Source organism: Ursus maritimus, unplaced genomic scaffold (assembly GCF_017311325.1).
Source record: "Ursus maritimus isolate PB19 unplaced genomic scaffold, ASM1731132v1 scaffold_17, whole genome shotgun sequence".
NCBI classification, from domain to species: Eukaryota; Metazoa; Chordata; class Mammalia; order Carnivora; family Ursidae; genus Ursus; species Ursus maritimus.
In genome coordinates, this window is record NW_024424119.1 from 25,419,543 (window position 1) to 25,438,866 (window position 19,324).

Sequence of the window (19,324 nt, forward strand, 5' to 3'; positions counted from 1 at the left end):
GTAAGGGTTGGAGGAGGGCCATAATAATTTTGAGGCCCTGCTACCTGAGCGAGGTTTCCTGTGGATACCTGCTTTGACTTTTAGTGAGATCCATGAACCAGTTTGGCATGCCATTTGTGTTTGTTACTGCTTATGACCAAAACATTTGAACATTTTGTTTTTTAAGGTGTGTTTAAGAAGTCTGATGGCTGGGTTGGCTTAGGCTGCTGTGAACTGGCTATAACCTTGGAGTGTCGACAGGCATGCAAGCAGGTAATACTGGGCAATCAGGCTCATAAGCAGCATGGAGTACAGTTTGAGTATTAGCTGTGTGTATGTTTTGGATTTTGCCCACCTCATACCTTTGAAGAGGTGACCCATAAAAGCTGCAAATTTAGCATTTCTTGCACAGGCCACTTCGTTTTAGACGTGCTGCTTTCTCAGTTACGGCTGCTGCATGTAAGACTTTCAGCCTTTTCTTATTCTTTCTTCTCTCTTGCATGGCAGAGAGAAGAAAGAATAATATAGGAGCTGAGGCCTTTTTACTCTGCCTGTGGTCATACTTAGTCAGTGCTGAGTGACTCCAAATGGTTGTATAAATTTAGAGTATGCTTGGATGAGAGCAGATGACACAGTTGGCTTATTTCGCTTTCATCTTTCCTTCTCTCTTTCATCATGGGTTTACCCTGAACATGTTCTTATATCCCTTCTCTGCTCCTAAGGTGAGCATGACTTGAACAGTGAACGCTGACTTCTCTTTGATTGGGTAGATCTCTGATCCAATTCAAGTTAGGTCCCTGAGTTCTTCCTCACTGTGTGTATTTTCATAGTGGTTCCTCAGAGTGCTGTGGGAAAACTGGTCTCCTAGCTGCTCATGCTCCCAAACTGGTGAGAGTAGACTTAACTGGGAAATTTAGGTGGCCTGGAAACCGTAGCTGGAAAGCCTCCTCTTATTTTCTTCTTTTAGTGACTTGTCTCTGGACCAGAGTATATGAGACATGGTGGCACCTTTACCTTCATACAGACCACGGTTCTGTTTAGCCTGAGCAACACTCTGAGCAGCATACAGCCTAGCAATCTGTTGCTCTTCTCCAGCCATTGAGATGAAACTGAGTTGCAGAGGATTTGAACTATAATGGGCTTAAGGGGACGTGAAGAGAATTACATAAAAATAACTTTTGTTAGTTGCCTGGCATAGCCTTTCCCTCTTTAGTTGCCCCCTCCATTACATGTGGATTTTTTCTGAGGAGATTGACTCTTAAATCAGTATGAGAATTTAGAATATAAAGGGTTAAAGAAAAAGCAAAATATAAATGCCCTGGCAGAGCTTCACAAGAAAATTTGCTACAGAGTGGAATTCAACTAAGAAAAAAGTTCTCTGATTTACATTTCCTTCAAAGTCATCTAGTTTCTGAAATAACAAAAGGACCCTGTTATTATGTGAGATTAAAGCCATAAAAGAGTGAAGTTTTAGCCTATCGGGTTAGGTTCTGGGGCTGATGTTTGTTTTACAGAACTTGTGTGAAATTTGTTGTATTTTAGGAACTTTTAAATATTGGAACGTAAGATTTTCCTTGATGAAATAAAGAATACCAAACCAGCAAGTAACATATATTAATTTATGTTCTTTTTGTCCTGTGTTGAATCGCACATATAGTAAATTAATGGAGAAATTTGTTATCTTTTAGGCATCTTCAAAAAATGATATTTCCAAAGTTTGCAGAAAAGAATATGAGGTATGCATTTTTTTAACAAATTTTGATAGACTATTCAGACATTATCAGAATTGATAAAACCACTTAAAATTTAAAAATAAATTCATTCTTGCCTTAAATTGCCTTTTACTTTACAGAAAATATAGCCTTGACAAAATATAGCCTTGTCATTTACCTTGTTTAGAAATGTCATGATTTTGACTTGTTGAAATTGGACATTAATTTTAGAGAAATGCCCTGTTAGTTATACATGAATTAAGAAAATAAAATCTTAAAGTTAAAAAAAATTTTTTAAAGAAATGCCTGAATCACATATACAGAGGCTTTAACCTATGATGTATTCATAATAGCAACTGGTTGTACCCAAGGTTGTACAGTAGTTCTTAGGTTCCATGTCCTTTTTTGCCTCTTTTCCTATACCTTGACCCATCCAGGTATTCATCTTTATAAACTATCTCTAATTGAAAGAAGGAAAATCACACTGCCAGTGCGAGTAACTTCAAACTTTCCTAGCTCTTGCATTTGGCGGAGAAGGTACTAAATACAAAGGCTGTATTAAATCTGAAGGACTCTTGTCTCCCAATGGTGGTTTTTCAAGCACTGTGTATCTAGATGGGGTAGTTCCTAGGGCAGGGGTAGAGGAGGTATTTCATGTCATGCAAATATGTACAGAAGATTGTCCCTGATGTGAAAAAGCTCCTCATTGGAGTACTTTCTTCAGTTTCTAGAACTCCACTATTAAATGTGACATTATTTTTTTTTCGTAGTTTAAGACCATGCAGTTAAGGATACTTACATGCATATACTTCATTCATTTTTACCTATAAACATTGGGATTCCTTTGCTTTTTTTTTTTTTTTTTAAAGATTTTATTTATTTATTTGACAGAGATAGAGACAGCCAGCAAGAGAGGGAACACAAGCAGGGGGAGTGGGAGAGGAAGAAGCAGGCTCCCAGCAGAGGAGCCTGATGTGGGGCTCGATCCTTTGCTTTTAATAGTCTGTATTCTCTTGGAAAAGAAAGAACAGTTCTCTTAACACCTTCTAGATTATAGTTCTGCCTTTTTTTTTCTTTTCTCAATGCCTATAATTATATCTCTTGATTAATATTTTTACATTGGAAATATTTATCTTTTGTCTCTTTACTGTTTGCTAAGTTATATCTGTTTCTCTGAAGACACACTTCCAAATTAACTGCCACTCTCCTCTGTTCTTATTAAAAGGAGACTTGCTGCAAAGAAATAAAAGATCTTTCTTTTTTTTTCTTATCTCTCTACCTTTGAAATAACTAATTTTAGTTTCTCTTGAACAAAGTGGCTAACTGTGATAATTCCTTCTTTTCTCCCACATGATGTCTGACACTGTCCATCTCCTGTAGCCTGTCCTCCATTATTTTAGTGTGCTTCCTTCTCTTGTCTGGATTTCTGCATTGCCCTAGGAAGTCTGCCAGTATGTGTTGATGAAGGACGGGACAGGAAAGGTAAGAGAGATAAACACTGTCCTATGAGAGAAATACTAAGAATAGTTTACTTTTCCCAGTCTGTCCTCCTTTATTGGCCTAGTATTAAGCAATTATTTTCCAAAAATCTACATGGCCAGAGGGTTCTTTTACATATATATGTAAATATACATATGTAATATAAATCCGTTAAAAACTGACTCTATAAAGTAGTCAAGATAATTCAAGACTCAATTTGATTTCTTATGTATTACTTAGAAATAAAAAGAGAGACAAGAGCACCTTAATGCTGAAGGAGGGTTCTGCATTATAAACCCCAAATAACTTTCACTCTCATGATTGTTGAAGTCTAGTCCAAAGATGATGACTATTTGTTAAAAAGTGAATGGGGTAAATATGGTGTAATATAACCTATTTTAACTGGACTGGTTGTTTATCAACACAAGAATAATTTATAAAACTAGGCTTTTAGTATCTTTTCCTTAACACTGGAGTGATCCCTGGAGTGAACTTCCAGATGTGTAAGCTGTTCCTTTGGCTTACAGTTATAGGGGTTAGCATTTACCCTGCAGGATGGTTTTATGCAGTTTGATTGGGTATTCAGAGAGTGAGTAATTTTATTTGGAGGAGCTAATGTTTGTCTTTACTAGGTAAGCTGCTACAGAATCCCTCAGGATTTCCTGAGAAATTTACTTGTATGAATAAAGTTCAAAAATTTTAATGACATTTAAAATTCTGTTTTGTTCCAACTAAGATAAAGCAGTTAGTTGTAAAGCATTGTTATGTCTGATTTTATAGCATCTGGTTCCTTTTCTTATGCAAATTAACAATTATTTATTGACTATAAGAGGCCGTTTTATATAATAGAAAGCATAAACTTTGGAGTTACACCTAACTTAGAATTCTAGCTAAGCTACTTATAACTTAACTTCAAATACTAAAGAATTGTATCTGCGTGAAGAATTGAAATATATACTGCACACATGAGGGCTCAGGGAAATTGGAGAGCAGAGTGAGCACGTTGGGATTTATCAGGGGAAACTTTGCAAAGGAGAAAAGCCTGAAAGGATTGGCATACTTTGGTAAAAAGACTGTGGACCAAAAAGCATGTTAGCAAAAATGCACATGGCTTGTGCAGGGGACAGAAAGAAAATAGGCCTGTTCGGGGCTTAGAGTCTGTGCTTAGTTGGATAGGCAACATGGGACCAGATCCTGGAAAGATATTTTAGGGCTCAGCTCAAAATACCTCCCTTAAGTAGAAGGAGATGATGAAGATTCTAGTATAGAAGACCAACATAACAACTCCATATTTTAGAAAGCTAAAGCCTTAATTGTACGCATGCTAAGTTTTAGATCCCAGAGACCTCTCTAACTTACCTAAAAACTGGTAAGGCCCCAAACTAGGATGATAACAATAGAACCAAGGATTCCGGAATAAATCAGAGATTTGAAGGCAGAATCCATCATTAGGATTTGTTAATGGTGGATTGAATATAGTAGATAATGTTCAGGAAAATATAAAAAAAATTATTAGTGAATTGGGAGGTAGAACTGAAGAAATTATATGGACAAGCAGCACAGAAGGACAGACTAAAAGAGAGTTTAAGGGACATGGGAGATAAAGTGTTCAAATTGGAATACTAGAAGAAGAAAAGAGAGTATGGGACAGAGGCAATATTTAATAAGACCCAACAAATCTCCAGCAGGATTAAAAACAAATCCATACATTACAGATATACCTCATAGCCAAAGATCTTAAAAGCAGTCAGGAAAAAAAGACATTGCCTTCAAAGGAGACTAACAGCTGATTTCTCAATAGCAGCAGAGGAAGCCAGACACAGTGGAATGATACCTAAACTGTTCTGAAAGAAAATAATTATCAGCCTAGAATTCCTTATCCAGTAAAAATATTTTTCAAAAAAGGGCAAAATCGGTATTTTCGGGCAATAAAGATGAAGAATTGCCATTACTGGACCCTTACAGGAAGTTGTAAAATACCTTTTTTGAGATGCAGAAGAAAATGAGAATGATGAAAATACAAAGTGACTAAGTTAAAACACACACAGATTGTAGAAAACAATAAGAATATATTATTCAAGTTTTTAAACAAGAGAAAATACATAGCAACAATAGCTTGTATGTTGGGAGGGGAGTTTAAAGAAATTGAGGGATATTGAGTATTAAGTGTTTTTAAATGTAATAACCTGTACCTCAGAGGTAGTTAGGAATACAGGACTAGAGGAGAGAGATCATGCCCAAGTCAACCATGAAGTAACCCTTGAACCTTGAGAGTGAAAGAAAACTCGATGAAAGAGAAAGTGTTGAAAAAAGTGGAGAGCTAGATTTTGAAATTGCTTTTTCAGGGACCTAGAAAAGAAGGATCCAGATATCGATTAGGAGGACCCTACCTGTGTTGAATGAGACTGTTGGAATAAGATGTTCCAAGAAAAAGAGAACTAACTTCCTATCAGTGGAAATGTTCAAACAAAGGCTTACTGGATTCACATATTGTGGAAGGGATTTCTGCAGTGGATGGGGATTTGGCTGTTGATCTCCCAACTCTGCAGTTCTCTTTTTCTGACCTGTACGTAAGAAACAGGGCTTCCTTCAGTACTGATGAGTATTTTTTCAGAATCACACTTTTGATTCGAGCCACCATTATCAACCAGTGGCTTGATCACTCTGACAAGGACATGTTCAGATGTTGTGGGCAAGCTCAGATCTAGGTTCTCCATGCATTTTCACAGGCGTGGTCCTTGGCCCCCCAGAAATATTGGTCAGGCCACATGGATTCATAGATGTGGACCAGGGATGATAGTTAAAATAGTCAACAGCTGGAATGACGCAGGCAGCAGCTGAACAGATGCTGGCTGTAAACCATCAGCAAGCCGTACTCGTGCCGCTGCCTCGTTAGAGCCAAAGTGCAGACTAGTTTGTGTTTTCTGTGAGTTGTGAGATATCTAGTATAATTTTTTTACATAGTCTTTGTCTGCAAGTTGGCTGAAAATATTTTCTTCTAGCCACCAAAATGGTGATTAAAAAAAGAATTTTGTTGTTCATAGTTTCTTTCTTGAATGTCAAGATAAACATTAACATGATGTGAGGCTGATTAATTTCCAGAGACTTGGCAATGGCTGTAGAGTAATGGCACAAATTTTAGTTTTGGGTTCATAAATCTATTTCATATCTTTATGTCAGGCTTTACTGCCATTCTTCTAACACAGTGGTCATAAATATACATACCTCTTCCATTTGCTGCATGAGCCACTGAAATACAGTGCTACAGATTTTCATCAGACTTTTACATTTTTATTTGTCTCTTCTTCCTTTCACAGATCCTTCTCTATGCTTTTCTTTATATTCTTTTTAGAAATGTCATTTTCAATTCTCCTTTCTTTCTTGGCTTTTTTTTTTTCCAGTCCAGTATTTGATGTTACTTAAGATATAAAACCTTGATTAAGGAAGGTGAGAAACTATAAAGGAAAAGCACTAGGAAGTATTTTTGTGAGGACTCACTTTTTTTTTTTTTAATCTTAAGGCATTTAAGTTTTAAACTAAACAGTTGCTAACCAAAACTAAAATAATGTTCTGTTCTGGAGTTCTGGTTCTGTGAGAATGCTAAGATAAAATTAAGACTCTGAGGATGTTAAAAAGAGGCTCTAAGAAGCACAGGAACAAAGGTGGTTGGCCTTGTGAGTTTCAGACTCAGTTCTGTGAGCGCCATCCTGTCAACACACAGCTCAGTGCGTAGAGAAAGGTTCAGGTATGTGTTAATTTTTATTTTTTAAATAACCACATGTTCAAAATTCAAAATGGTGTACAATTAAAAGTCTCTTTTCAACTTCCTGTACTATAGCCACCCAGTTCCTAGAGTCATTTATGCATATAAAAGTAAATATATATGTGGTTCTCCTCCACCCCCTATAACACAAATGGTCAAATCCCTGGATGCCAGTGTTTGGTACATATTTATGTATGCCTGCATGGGCTGTGCAGTGTATTCTTAGGAAATGTCACAATAAAATATTCTGCTGTAAAGATTTCTATGTATTAATTTTATTTTGTTCCTTTTTCTCTCAACTAAACCTTGATTCTGGATTTACTACCAGAAGCATAAAGGAAAGGGATGAAGAAATAGCCCTAAAAATTTAGAGATAAGAAGGCAGGGATGTCAGGGCCAGCAGGATTATCTGGGTGGCTAGAGGCCTCTGATGCCTCATGTGATTGGATCCGTTCTTCAGTGTTTTAAGAATACTCTAAGAAGAGAGTAGACCATCTTGTATATCAAGTGATAGTCTAGGCTGTACTTAGTCAGCTTTGGGGAATTTAGCAAGAAGAAGAATATGGTACTTTGCCCAATCAAAGCCTTCAGGGCCTAAATGTAAAGCTTCTTTTAGTTAGTGCTAAGGAAACTCCAAGAATTGGCAGAATATAGTAAATAGAAGACTGTGAATGGGAGGCTTGTGGATGATAAAATGCTATACTGAGACCCCGTGTCAGAGTAGGTATGAGCCGTTACCTGCAGCTGATGAGCTCCAAAAAGAGCGAAACCTATTAGGTCCTGCAGTACTGGCTTAAGATATAAAACCTTGATTATATGCCATCTGTATGTGGTTTTGTTTTGTCATATTTTGTATTGGAAGGGAATAACTCCTATTCAGTCTCCTTGTGCTAGTGTGTTTCTCCTTCTAGTCCTTTCTTCTCAGGGGTCACCTGAATGAGATCATTCCAAAGGGAAGTTGGATCCAGTTTAATTAGATTGTGACCTGCGCTAATCTAAATGGCCAGGTTTTTTCCCCCTAGACAATCTCATCTACTCCCATAGTTTTAGTTGTCCCAGTATGACGACAATTCCAAAATCTTCTTTGCTAACCTTCTCTGAGTTCCTGAATCACTACTGAATATGTGTACTTTTGATGTTCAGTGGGCACTTCAAATCAGCGAAACTGTTATCTTCCCTACTTCCCCTTCTCTACCCCACTGCTACATAGTATGTGCGAGCGTGTTCGAGTGCACGTGCACGTGTGAGCGCGTGCACACACACACATGCACACACGCATATCCAAAACAAAAACTTCGCATTTTTATACATTTCGTGTTTGGTTGTTCCAGTGCAGTCCTCCCAGACACATAAACTAAAAGCCGAAGAGGTATTGTCTACTCTTTCCCCTTTCTCACCACCTCCCGCAAGTAAGTGACTATCAAGCCCTAAAGACATGGCTCCAGAATCTATCTGAAGTCAGTCTCCTTTCCAGATCCTCAGTTACTGCCATCCCTCAGCCCCCTATACCGCTTTTCTGGACTACAGTAGCTGCCCAGCTAGCCTTCCTATCTAATTTCTCGACCCTTATTTACTCTCTCCACTTCTCAGAGCATGATCTCTTTAAAGACTAGATGTGGTCATGTCACTCCCCTCCTTAAAACTCTTCAGTGGCTCACCTGTAGGACACAGTCCATGTTCCTCCACCTGGCAAACGAAGCTTTTCTCCGTCTAGCCACTGACTGTCTTCTTCCTTACACTTCAGTGGTATGCTACTTGTAATTTCCCAGATTGACCATGTGTTTTGTTAGTTGTAGTTGTACAACCTATTTGTTCTACCAAGAATTCCCTCTCCCGGAATCCAGCCTATTACCCCGTCCAGTGGCATGCTGGAGTCAACTCCTACTAGCTAGGGAGAGCTGTTCGTTAACTACTCAAGAATTTTGCCAGCCAGTTTTTAACTCGAAAACAGCCACGATGGGGGTATTTTCACCACAAACATCAGCAAATATTACAAATCAGGACTTTCCCTCCACCCCCACCCCTGCAAAAGTTGGTCCTAGCACACCAGTACTCCTGTCCAACTGGCAACAAACTTTGCCTGACATTCTGGCTTAGGTAGTTCTTTGAAACCTTTCCTGCCCAGCCTTCTTACTTCTACACAAATAATGTTGCTACTTCTAAACACTTTACAGGCTTGATTATAGCATTTTTCAACTTATAGTATAACTCTTTGTTTACATGTCACTTTTTAATATTAAGCTCTTTAGTTCCTGGGGCAGAGTATATACCTCAGTTGTCTTTGTATCTGTCATTCATTCACTTAACATTCACTGAACTGATAACACCAAACTGATACATTTAATGTGTCTCAGGCACTGTTCTCAGGGTACAGAGGTGAAAGGATTTAGCCACTGTCAGTAAGAAGCTCATAGCTAGTCCGTGGGAAGAGAGAAATTCAAATAGTTCATTATAATACAGTGAGACAAGTCCATTGCTAGAAGTCTGTACAAGACACATTGGAGCCTGAAGGAAAAAAACAAAAAAAAACCCACAACCCTGCCCAGTGTAATGGGAAAGTCTTCACAGAGCAGGTAAGGCTTAAAGGATGAACAAAAATTTGTTGCCTGTAAATAGGTGCTACAGTTAGTATTTTTATAGATAGAATTTTTGAGTAGAAATTTTTTCCATTCTGGACAGCTGAATTACACAAGGTTCTTTGTTTCAGAGTAAATGGCAGTTTTATGTGGAAACCTTGTGTAAATGTCTATGAATTAGGCATTCTCAGAATGAGTACAGGAGCACTGAATACTGTATCTGTTATCACAGTAATGTTGTATAGCAGACTATCCCCAAACTCCATAGCCTGAAACAATAACAGTTCATCATTTCTTATGAATCTAAGGGCCAGGTAGGCAGTTCCGATCTGGCCAACCTTAGCTGATTTGGCTGGGCTTTCTCATGCTTCTATAGTCAGCTCGCAGGTCTGCCTGAGCCTCAGGGCTTTAGGATGCCGTTGGCTAAGTCAGCTCAGCTCCCCTCCATGTGTCTCTTCTAGCCCTTTAGCTCAGGCATGTTCCCGTGGTGGTGATAGGGGCACAAGAGAGGAAATGGAAAGATGCAAGTCTCTGGGCAGGCCTCTGCTTGCCTCGAGCTTGCTACTGTCCACTTGACCAAAGCAAATCACGTGGCTAAGTCCAGAGTTAGTGTGAGAGAAATAGATAGAACTGCAGTCATACTACCAAAACACTGTGCTGAGCTCTGTCCTAGACCTTGTGTTACTCTACAGATATTACTTGGCCTTAAATTTGCTTCCGGTTGGTTGGATGCTCTGGTGATATGAGCAAACTTCTTTGAGCAGTCTAGACCTATTATTCTTGTTTCAGTTTTGGGTGTTTTTATCCAACTCTTGAAATTATAGTTATTATTTGGGAGGCAGAAACTGAAGAATCACTCGTTTAACAATATCCATATCGTGATATTAAATCCTTTACATATTCTAGTCACTTAAACTTTTTGACTAAAAAGCCATGGTGTTCACAACATGGAAAAAACACCTTGTAGAGGTTTTTTTTTTTTTTTTTTTTTTAATGATTTTTTATTATATTATGTTAGTCACCATACAGTACATCCCCGGTTTCCGATGTAAGGCTCGATGATTCATTAGTTGTGTATAACACCCAGTGCACCATGCAATACGTGCCCTCCTTACTACCCATCACCGGTCTATCCCATTCCCCCACCCCCCTCCCCTCTGAAGTCCTCAGTTTGTTTCTCATAGTCCATAGTCTCTCATGTTTCATTCCCCCTTCTGATTACCCCCCCTTTCTTTACCCCTTTCTTCCCCTACCGATCATCCTAGTTCTTATGTTCCATAGATGAGAGAAATCATATGATAGTTGTCTTTCTCTGCTTGACTTATTTCACTTAGCATTATCTCCTCCAGTGCCGTCCATGTTGTAGCAAATGTTGAGAACTCGTTCTTTCTGATAGCTGAGTAATATTCCATTGTATATATGGACCACAACTTCTTAATCCAGTCATCTGTTGAAGGGCATCTCGGCTCCTTCCACAATTTAGCTATTGTGGACATTGCTGCTATGAACATTGGGGTGCATATGGCCCTTCTCTTCACTACGTCTGTATCTTTGGGGTAAATACCCAGTAGTGCAATGGCTGGATCATAGGGTAGCTCAATTTTTAACTTTTTAAGGGACCTCCACACTGTTTTCCAGAGTGGCTGTACCAACTTGCATTCCCACCAACAATGTAGGAGGGATCCCCTTTCTCCACATCCTCTCCAACAATTGTTGTTTCTTGCCTTGTCTATTTTTGCCATTCTAACTGGCGTAAGGTGGTATCTCAGTGTGGTTTTGATTTGAATTTCCTTGATGGCTAATGATTTTGAACATTTTTTCATGTGTCTGTTAGCCATTTGTATGTCTTCATTGGAAAAGTGTCTGTTCATATCTTCTGCCCATTTTTTGATTTGTTTATTTGTTTCTCGTGTATTGAGTTTGAGAAGTTCTTTGTAGATCTTGGATACCAGTCCTTTATCTGTAGTGTCATTTGCAAATATATTCTCCCATTCCGTGGGCTGCCTCTTAGTTTTTCTGACTGTTTCCTTGGCTGTGCAGAAACTTTTAATCTTGATGAAGTCCCATAAATTCATTTTATCTTTTGTTTCTCTTGCCTTTGGGGATGTGTCATGAAAAAGGTTGCTTTGGCCGATGTCGTAGAGGTTGCTGCCTATGTTCTCCTCTAGAATTTTGATGGATTCCTGTCTCACATCGAGGTCTTTCATCCATTTGGAGTTTATTTTTGTGTATGGTGTGAGAGAGTGGTCAAGTTTCATTCTTTTGCATGTAGCTGTCCAATTTTCCCAGCACCATTTATTGAAGAGACTGTCTTTTTCCCACCGGATGTTTTTTCCTGCTTTATCAAATATTAGTTGCCCAAAGAGCCGAGGGTCCATTTCTGGGCTCTCTATTCTGTTCCATTGGTCTATGTGTCTGTTTTTGTGCCAGTACCATGCTGTCTTTGTGATCACAGCTTTGTAGTACAGCTCGAAATCCGGCATTGTGATGCCCCCAGCTTTGTTTTTCCTTTTCAACAGTTCCTTGGAGATTCGGGGCCTTTTCTGTTTCCATACAAATTTAAGGACTATTTGTTCCAGTTCTTTGAAAAATGTCCTCGGTATTTTGATCGGGATAGCATTGAAAGTGTAGATTGCTCTGGGTAGCATGGACATTTTAACTATGTTAATTCTTCCAATCCATGAGCATGGAATATCTTTCCATCTTTTTATGTCTTCCTCAATGTCTTTCAAGAGTGATTTATAGTTTCTAGAATATAGGTCCTTTACGTCTCTGGTTAAGTTAATTCCAAGGTAACGTATGGTTTTTGGTGCTATTGTAAATGGGATGGATTCCCTAATTTCTCTTTCTTCGGTCTCGTTATTCGTGTATAGAAATGCAACTGATTTCTGAGCATTGATTTTGTATCCCGCCACGTTACTGAATTGCTCTATAACTTCTAATAGTTTGGGAGTGGCTTCTTTTGGGTTTTCCATATAGAGTATCATGTCATCTGCAAAGAGAGACATTTTGACTTCTTCTTTGCCAATTTGAATACCTTTGATCCCTTTTTGTCGTCTGATTGCTGTTGCAAGGACTTCTAGTACTATGTTGAATAATAGTGGCGAGAGTGGGCATCCTTGTCGAGTTCCTGATCTTAAGGGAAAGGCTTCCAGCTTTTCCCCATTGAGAATAATATTTGCAGTAGGCTTTTCATAGATGGCTTTTATGAGATTGAGAAATGTACCTTCTATTCCTACACTCTGAAGGGTTTTAATCAGGAAAGGATGCTGTATTTTGTCAAATGCTTTTTCGGCATCGATTGAGAGGATCATATGGTTCCTGAGTCTTTTCTTGTTGATATGATGTATCACGCTGATTGATTTGCGAATATTGAACCACGCTTGCATCCCAGGTATGAATCCCACTTGATCGTGATGGATAATCCTTTTAATGTACTGTTGGATTCTATTAGCAAGTATCTTGTTGAGGATTTTGGCGTCCATATTCATTAGGGAAATCGGTCTGTAATTCTCCTTTTTGAGGGGGTCTTTGCCTGGTTTGGGGATCAAGGTAATATTGGCCTCATAGAATGAGTTTGGTAGCTTTCCTTCTGTTTCTATTTTTTGAAATAGCTTTAGGAGAATAGGTATTATTTCTTCTTTGAATGTTTGGTAGAATTCCCCAGGAAAACCGTCCGGGCCTGGAGTTTTGTTATTTGGAAGGTTGTTTATCACTGACTCAATTTCTTCATAATTAATTGGCCTGTTTAAGGAATCAATTTCTTCCGGTTTCAATCTTGGTAGTTTATAGGTTTCCAGGAAGGATTCCATCTCTTCCAGATTGCTTAGTTTATTGGCATATAGCTGTTGATAAAAATTTCTAATAATCCTTCCAATTTCAATGGTGTTCGTCGTGACCTCTCCTTTTTCATTCATAATTTTAATAATCTGGGTCCTTTCTCTTTTCTTTTGGATAAGTCTTGCCAGTGGTCTGTCAATTTTATTGATTCTCTCAAAGAACCAGCTTCTAGTCCTGTTGATCTGCTCTACTGTACTTCTGGTTTCTGCTTGATTGATTTCAGCTCTAATTTTGGTCAACTGCTTCCTCGTGCGTGGATTAGGCCTGTCCCTCTGTTGCTGTTCCAGCTTCTTGAGGTGAGAATATAAAAACTGCATTTTAGATTTTTCTATTCTTTTGAGTGAGGCTTGGATGGCTATGTATTTCCCCCTTAGGACTGCCTTTGCAGTATCCCATAGGTTTTGGACTGTTGTATTTTCATTCTCATTGGTCTCCATAAATTGTTTAATTTGATTTTTGATTTCCTGGTTTATCGAGTCATTCCTGAGCAGGATGGTTCTTAGTCTCCAAGTGTTTGAGTTTCTTCCAAATTTTTCCTTGTGGTTGAGTTCCAATTTCAGAGCGTTGTGGTCTGAGAATATGCAGGGGATAATTTCAATCTTTTGGTATCGGTTGAGACCTGTTTTGTGTCCCAGAACATGGTCTATTCTTGAGAATGTTCCATGGGCATTAGAATAGAATGAGTATTCTTTGGTTCTGGGGTGTAGTGTTCTATATATATCTATGAGGTCCAACTCGTCGAGTATGGCATTCAAAGCCTTTGATTCTTTGCTTAGTTTTTGCCAGGGTGTTCTGTCTATTTCTGAGAGTGGAGTGTTGAGGTCCCCTACTATTAATGTATTTTTATTTATATGTCTCTTTATTCTGGTTAAGAGTTGGCTTGTGTATCTTGCTGCTCCCCTGTTGGGGGCATATATATTTATAATTGTCATATCCACTTGTTGAATACTTCCCTTAAGAATAATATAGTGCCCTTCTGCATCTCTAACTATAGTCTGTAGTTTAAAATCCAATTTATCTGATATGAGAATTGCTACCCCAGCTTTCTTTTGAGGTCCATTTGCGTGAAAGATGGTACTCCATCCCCTTACTCTCAGTCTGAATGCATCTTTGGGTTCGAAATGAGTCTCTTGTAGACAGCAAATGGATGGGTCATTTCTTTTTATCCAATCTGCAACCCTGTGGCGTTTTATGGGATGGTTCAAACCATTTACATTAAGACTGATTACTGAGAGATATGATTTTAATGTTGCCATGTTGCCAGTAAAGTCTTTGTTTGTATTGGCTGTGACTTTCTGTTCTGTATCACTCTTGGGGCCTTTTTACTTTTATAGAACCCCCCGTAATATCTCCTGTAGGGCTGGTTTCGTGGTTACAAAATTGGTTAGTGACTGGCGATTCTGAAATGTCTTTATTTCTCCATCAATTCTGAATGACAGCCTTGCTGGATAAAGGATCCTTGGCTGCATGTTTTTCTCTGAAAGAGCTTTAAATATGCTCCCCCAACCCTTTCTCTCATTCCAGGTCTGTGTAGACAGGTCTGACGTAATTCTGATGCTTTTGCCTTGGTACGTGAGAAATTTCTTTGCCCTGGCCGCTTTCAATACTGTATCCTTGCATCTAATATTTGCGAATTGCACTATGACGTGACGTGGCGTAGGTTTGTCGTGGTTGAGCTTGGGAGGGGTCCTCTCTGCCTCTTGGACACGAATGTTTGTTTCCCTTGCTAGATTAGGGAAGTTTTCAGCTACAATTTGTTCAAATATCTCTTCTAGACCTCTGTTTTTCTCCACCCCCTCGGGGATGCCGATGATTCTAACATTGGATCGTTTCATTGAGTCAGTAATCTCCCGTAACCTACATTCGTGGGCGTGGATTTTTTTAAGACCATCTTCTATTTTCATTTTTTCCTCTATTAACCCATCCTCCAATTCACTAACCCGTTCCTCTGCTTCTGCGACCCTGGCCGTCAGAGCCTCTAGTTTTGCCTGCATTTGGCTCATAGAATTTTTAATTTCTGTCAGGTTCGCTCTCATTTCTGTCCTTAGGGATTCTATATTCTCAGTAACCTTTTCGTTAATAGTTTTTTCAATTCTACTCATCATTTTGACCATCGTTACTCTGAATTCCATTTCTGATAATTTGGTTACATCCATATCCATTATTTCTGTGGCAGAGGCCACAGAATCACTGTCTTTTCTTTGCTGGGGGGGGCTTCTCCTTCTTGTCATTCTGATGAAGAGAGGTTGCGGGGTTTCCAGAGCCCAAATTATTGACTGGGTCCCAGGCCGTGCCCCTTGTTTTATAGGGATCTTAGGGATGTGGGCTTCTTCTTTAAAGATTTTATTTATTTATTTATGTGGCAGCCAACCAGCGAGAGAGGGAACAGAAGCAGGGGAGTGGGAGAGGAAGAAGCAGGCTCCCAGCGGAGGAGCCCGATGAGGGACTCCTTTCCGGAACGCCGGGATCACGCCCTAAGCCGAAGGCAGGCGCTCAATGACTGCGCCACCCAGGCGTCCGGGTTGTGGGCTTCTTGATTTTTCAGCCTGCCTTCTGTGTTCTGGGGGAGGGGCCTGCCGCGCCGATACTCAGGCAACCCTGTTTGGGTAGAGTCTCCGTGTCCCCTGCGAGGGGGGATGGGGATGGGCACTCTCTGAGCCGGTATTTCCAGGCTTTTGTTCTCTGGCGGCTTTCCCTGGCGGTTTGCTGTGCCTCTTCTGAGAGTCAGAGCAGCAGCGGCCAAATTTCAGCCTCTGTCACAGAACAGAGGGATTGCGGCCCATTCTCTACTAATGTTCTGGCCACTTTAACTCTGTTTCTGTTGGTGCTGCTCAACCCTGCAGCGTCCCGGGATGTGCGCCCCACACCCGGCGTCCCAGCCCTCACTTCCAGGGCCGGCGCTGCCTCTGTCCTTTGTGTTTCTAACGCCACCAGCACCCGCGCGCGCTCCCGGATCTCCCGGTCTCAGTCTGGATCCAGTGAGCGCACCGGGATTCCGGGTTCGCGAGATGCCTGGTGGCGCCGCGACTCCGGCTCACGGTCTCAGTCCGTTGTTTTGCGGGTGCCGTCCGCGAGTCCGCCCGCTCTCCCGGCAAGTGGCTACCGCCTTCCCGGTGCCCAAACGCGGTGGCTCCCTCCCCCTTCCGTTTATCTTCCGATATCTGTGCACAGTTTCATGGCTCCCCGCTTCGTACCTCAATACTCAGCGCTGGAGATGTTCATTTGTAGAGATCCAGATGCGTCTTCCTGCGTCTCAGGCTGGTTCCGTGGTTGTTTAGGCTGGTCTGGTACCTATCCAACTCGACTCAGAGGACCGGCTGAAAACGGTGTCTCCTACTCCTCCGCCATCTTAACTCCTCCACCTTGTAGAGGTTTAAAAACATAATTATTTAGAGACTCCTGGCTGGCTCAGTTGGTAGAGCATGTGACCCTTGATCTTGGCGATGTGAGTTCAAGCCCCGCCTCAGTGGGCCTAGAGCTTACTTAAAAATAAAATAAGAGGTCAATTATTTAATCTCTCCAACTTAGCATCTGATGAGCTAGATTCTTCATATGAAATGCAAAACTTCAGAATGGGAGAAATTTCAGTCCATTTATGAAAAAGAAACATTTTATGTATCGAGGTGTTAAGAACAGAGCAACTCCTTTACTTTTAACTTGTAGCCTTGGGAATAGGGAACATTAAATAACAGTTCATAAAATATAATCTTTTGGGTCTTTGTGCAGAAGTGACTGAAACATCCAAAATGAACCCGCCCTTTTTTTTACAAGGTTCATATGATCAATGGTTGTTTAGTTTTCATCATCCTCATCATTGAGACAAGTGGGCAAATGGAGAATTGTTAGAAAGGAAGAAGGGAATCCCAAAAATGGAAAAGTATGGGACAGGGACAGAAAATAAATCCACAGAGCCAACTTCTGTGCAAGTGGTTGGACCAGAAGAATCTACCTCCCAGTTGCACCCCAACGGCTCTTCCCCCAAAGGAGGGTCAGTGTGGCTTGCAGGGTCACTATGGTTCCCTTGACTTTGATTTTACTTTACTTTGATTTATTTTAGTTTTTCTGCCAGGCTTGCCCCCTGGTAACCTGCTCCCAACAGTAGGTGGAAGAGCTTACTGCTATTCTCTAAAGCCAGTGGGAGTAGGGCAGGCAACTGGAAGTAGCTACCTGAGGAAAGATTTCATGATCAAGTATTTTTAAGAGAAATAATATGAACCTTAATAAATGATTGTTGTCCCCACAATTTAATATGCTGACTCTAAAAATAGGAGACTGTTAAAAAGAGATTACAATGTGGACATAAGTTCAACCTTGCTTTGGCTGCGTTCAGGAAAATAATCCAGTCTTCTTACGGTGTAGTGACATGAGAGAAAATCTGGGTTCCAGCCCTGGCTCTGCCCTTTATTTACTGTGTACGTCTGTCTCTCTAGCTGGATAGTGAAGGCTTTTGGATTTCAAGAGCTCTTGGGATCCTGTCAACTCCAGCACCCTGCTGTGTTCTTTGGGTTTCTGAGGTGGTGGTAGATCCTCATCTTGGTAACACTGTAATTTTTAGCTATTCTAGAGTAAGATGGGCAGAGTGAGGGAGCTGTTATACGGAGGCACAGTGGGTATAGTAATAGCAAGAGGTCAGAAGAGTCTCCGTCAGTATAAGGCTCAGTTACCTCTTTTGCCACCAGATGGCGACTAGACATTAGCAAGACTTAAGAATTAGCTTTAGCTAAGACTTAAATGTCTTAAGAAATGAAGAAATTATAAGTTAATGGTGTAACTGATTATGTGTATGTCTTTTTTTTTTTAAGATTTTATTCACCCATTTGTCAGAGAGAGAGCACACAAGCAGGGAGAATGGCAGGCAGAGCAGGCAGAGGGAGAAGCAGGCTCTCCACTGAGCAAGGAGCCCAATGCAGGACTCAATCCCAGAACCCTGGGATCATGATCTGAGCCGAAGGCAGATGCTTAACCTACTGAGCCACCCAGGCATCCGTGATTATGTGTATGTCTTAAACCCTGTCAAACTAATCAGCAACAGTTTAAGCGGTGAAAAGGTAGAGTTACCTATATTTTATACATTAGATATAGTTACCTAAGGTATAGTTTATGCCTACTTATAGTTACTTCAGGTTAAGAATCCTTTATCAAAGAGGGGGAAGGGGACATGATCAGAGTTTGAAATCCTGGTGAGTATAAAGTAAGCAAGAGAGAATTGATAAATTTATCAAATACGGATATACTTGAATGAAGGACCATTCTTTAAAACCTTAAAATTAATAAAGGTAAAAATAGAGATGTAAAAATGGTATTTATTAATACTAGAGGTACTGCTATATGGAAATATAAATGTTTTTAGTTCACTAAATTAAGGTAAACCTATCCACAAAAGGTCTATCAGTGAGCATTAAGAGAAAATCAGAAGTGCTTAAGGAATATTTCTGAACTGTGGGTGTGACATCGAGGGAGACAGTTTGCCCTCCTTCTGCCTCAGGGGTTGACAGACTTTTTCTCTAAATGGTTGGATAGCAGTTATTTTAGGCTTGCAGTTTATATGGCCTCTGTCTACTCAACTCTACCATTGTAATATGAAGTAGCCATATACAGTATGTCAACAACTGTTCCAATAAAACTTTATTTACAAAAACAGGCAGCAGGCAAGATTTAGCCGTGTGCCATAGTTTGCCAGTCCATGTGTAGGTGACGGCTGGAGTTCTAAGCATTTCTCCTTTTTAGGCCTCCATCTCTGGCTTTGGTTGAATAAGGCATTGAATTAGATGATCTCTAACATTTTTCTGGTTTTGTGTCCTTTAGTATCTCTCCCTGAAGCTAAGTGACCCACCAGGCCAATTCAGAATATTTCTTTTATTTGTAAGGTCAAATTTCTAAAAATCCAGCTTGAACAAAATGTAAGTTTCTAGAACAGGGTTTCTGGACCTTGGCACTCCTGATATTTTGGCCTGTTGTCCGTTGTGGAGGAGCTG

General features: G+C 40.1%; 1 protein-coding gene across 1 annotated transcript in view; it reads left to right on the plus strand.

Moving 5' to 3' along the window:
• Window positions 1-19,324, plus strand: part of RECK (reversion inducing cysteine rich protein with kazal motifs) — a 73,100-nt gene that overhangs the window by 16,912 nt on the left and 36,864 nt on the right. The window contains exons 5-6 of the mRNA XM_040631593.1: window positions 167-252; window positions 1,668-1,715. Of these exons, the coding sequence (XP_040487527.1) occupies window positions 167-252; window positions 1,668-1,715 (134 nt within the window). The remainder of the gene's footprint in view (window positions 1-166; window positions 253-1,667; window positions 1,716-19,324) is intronic.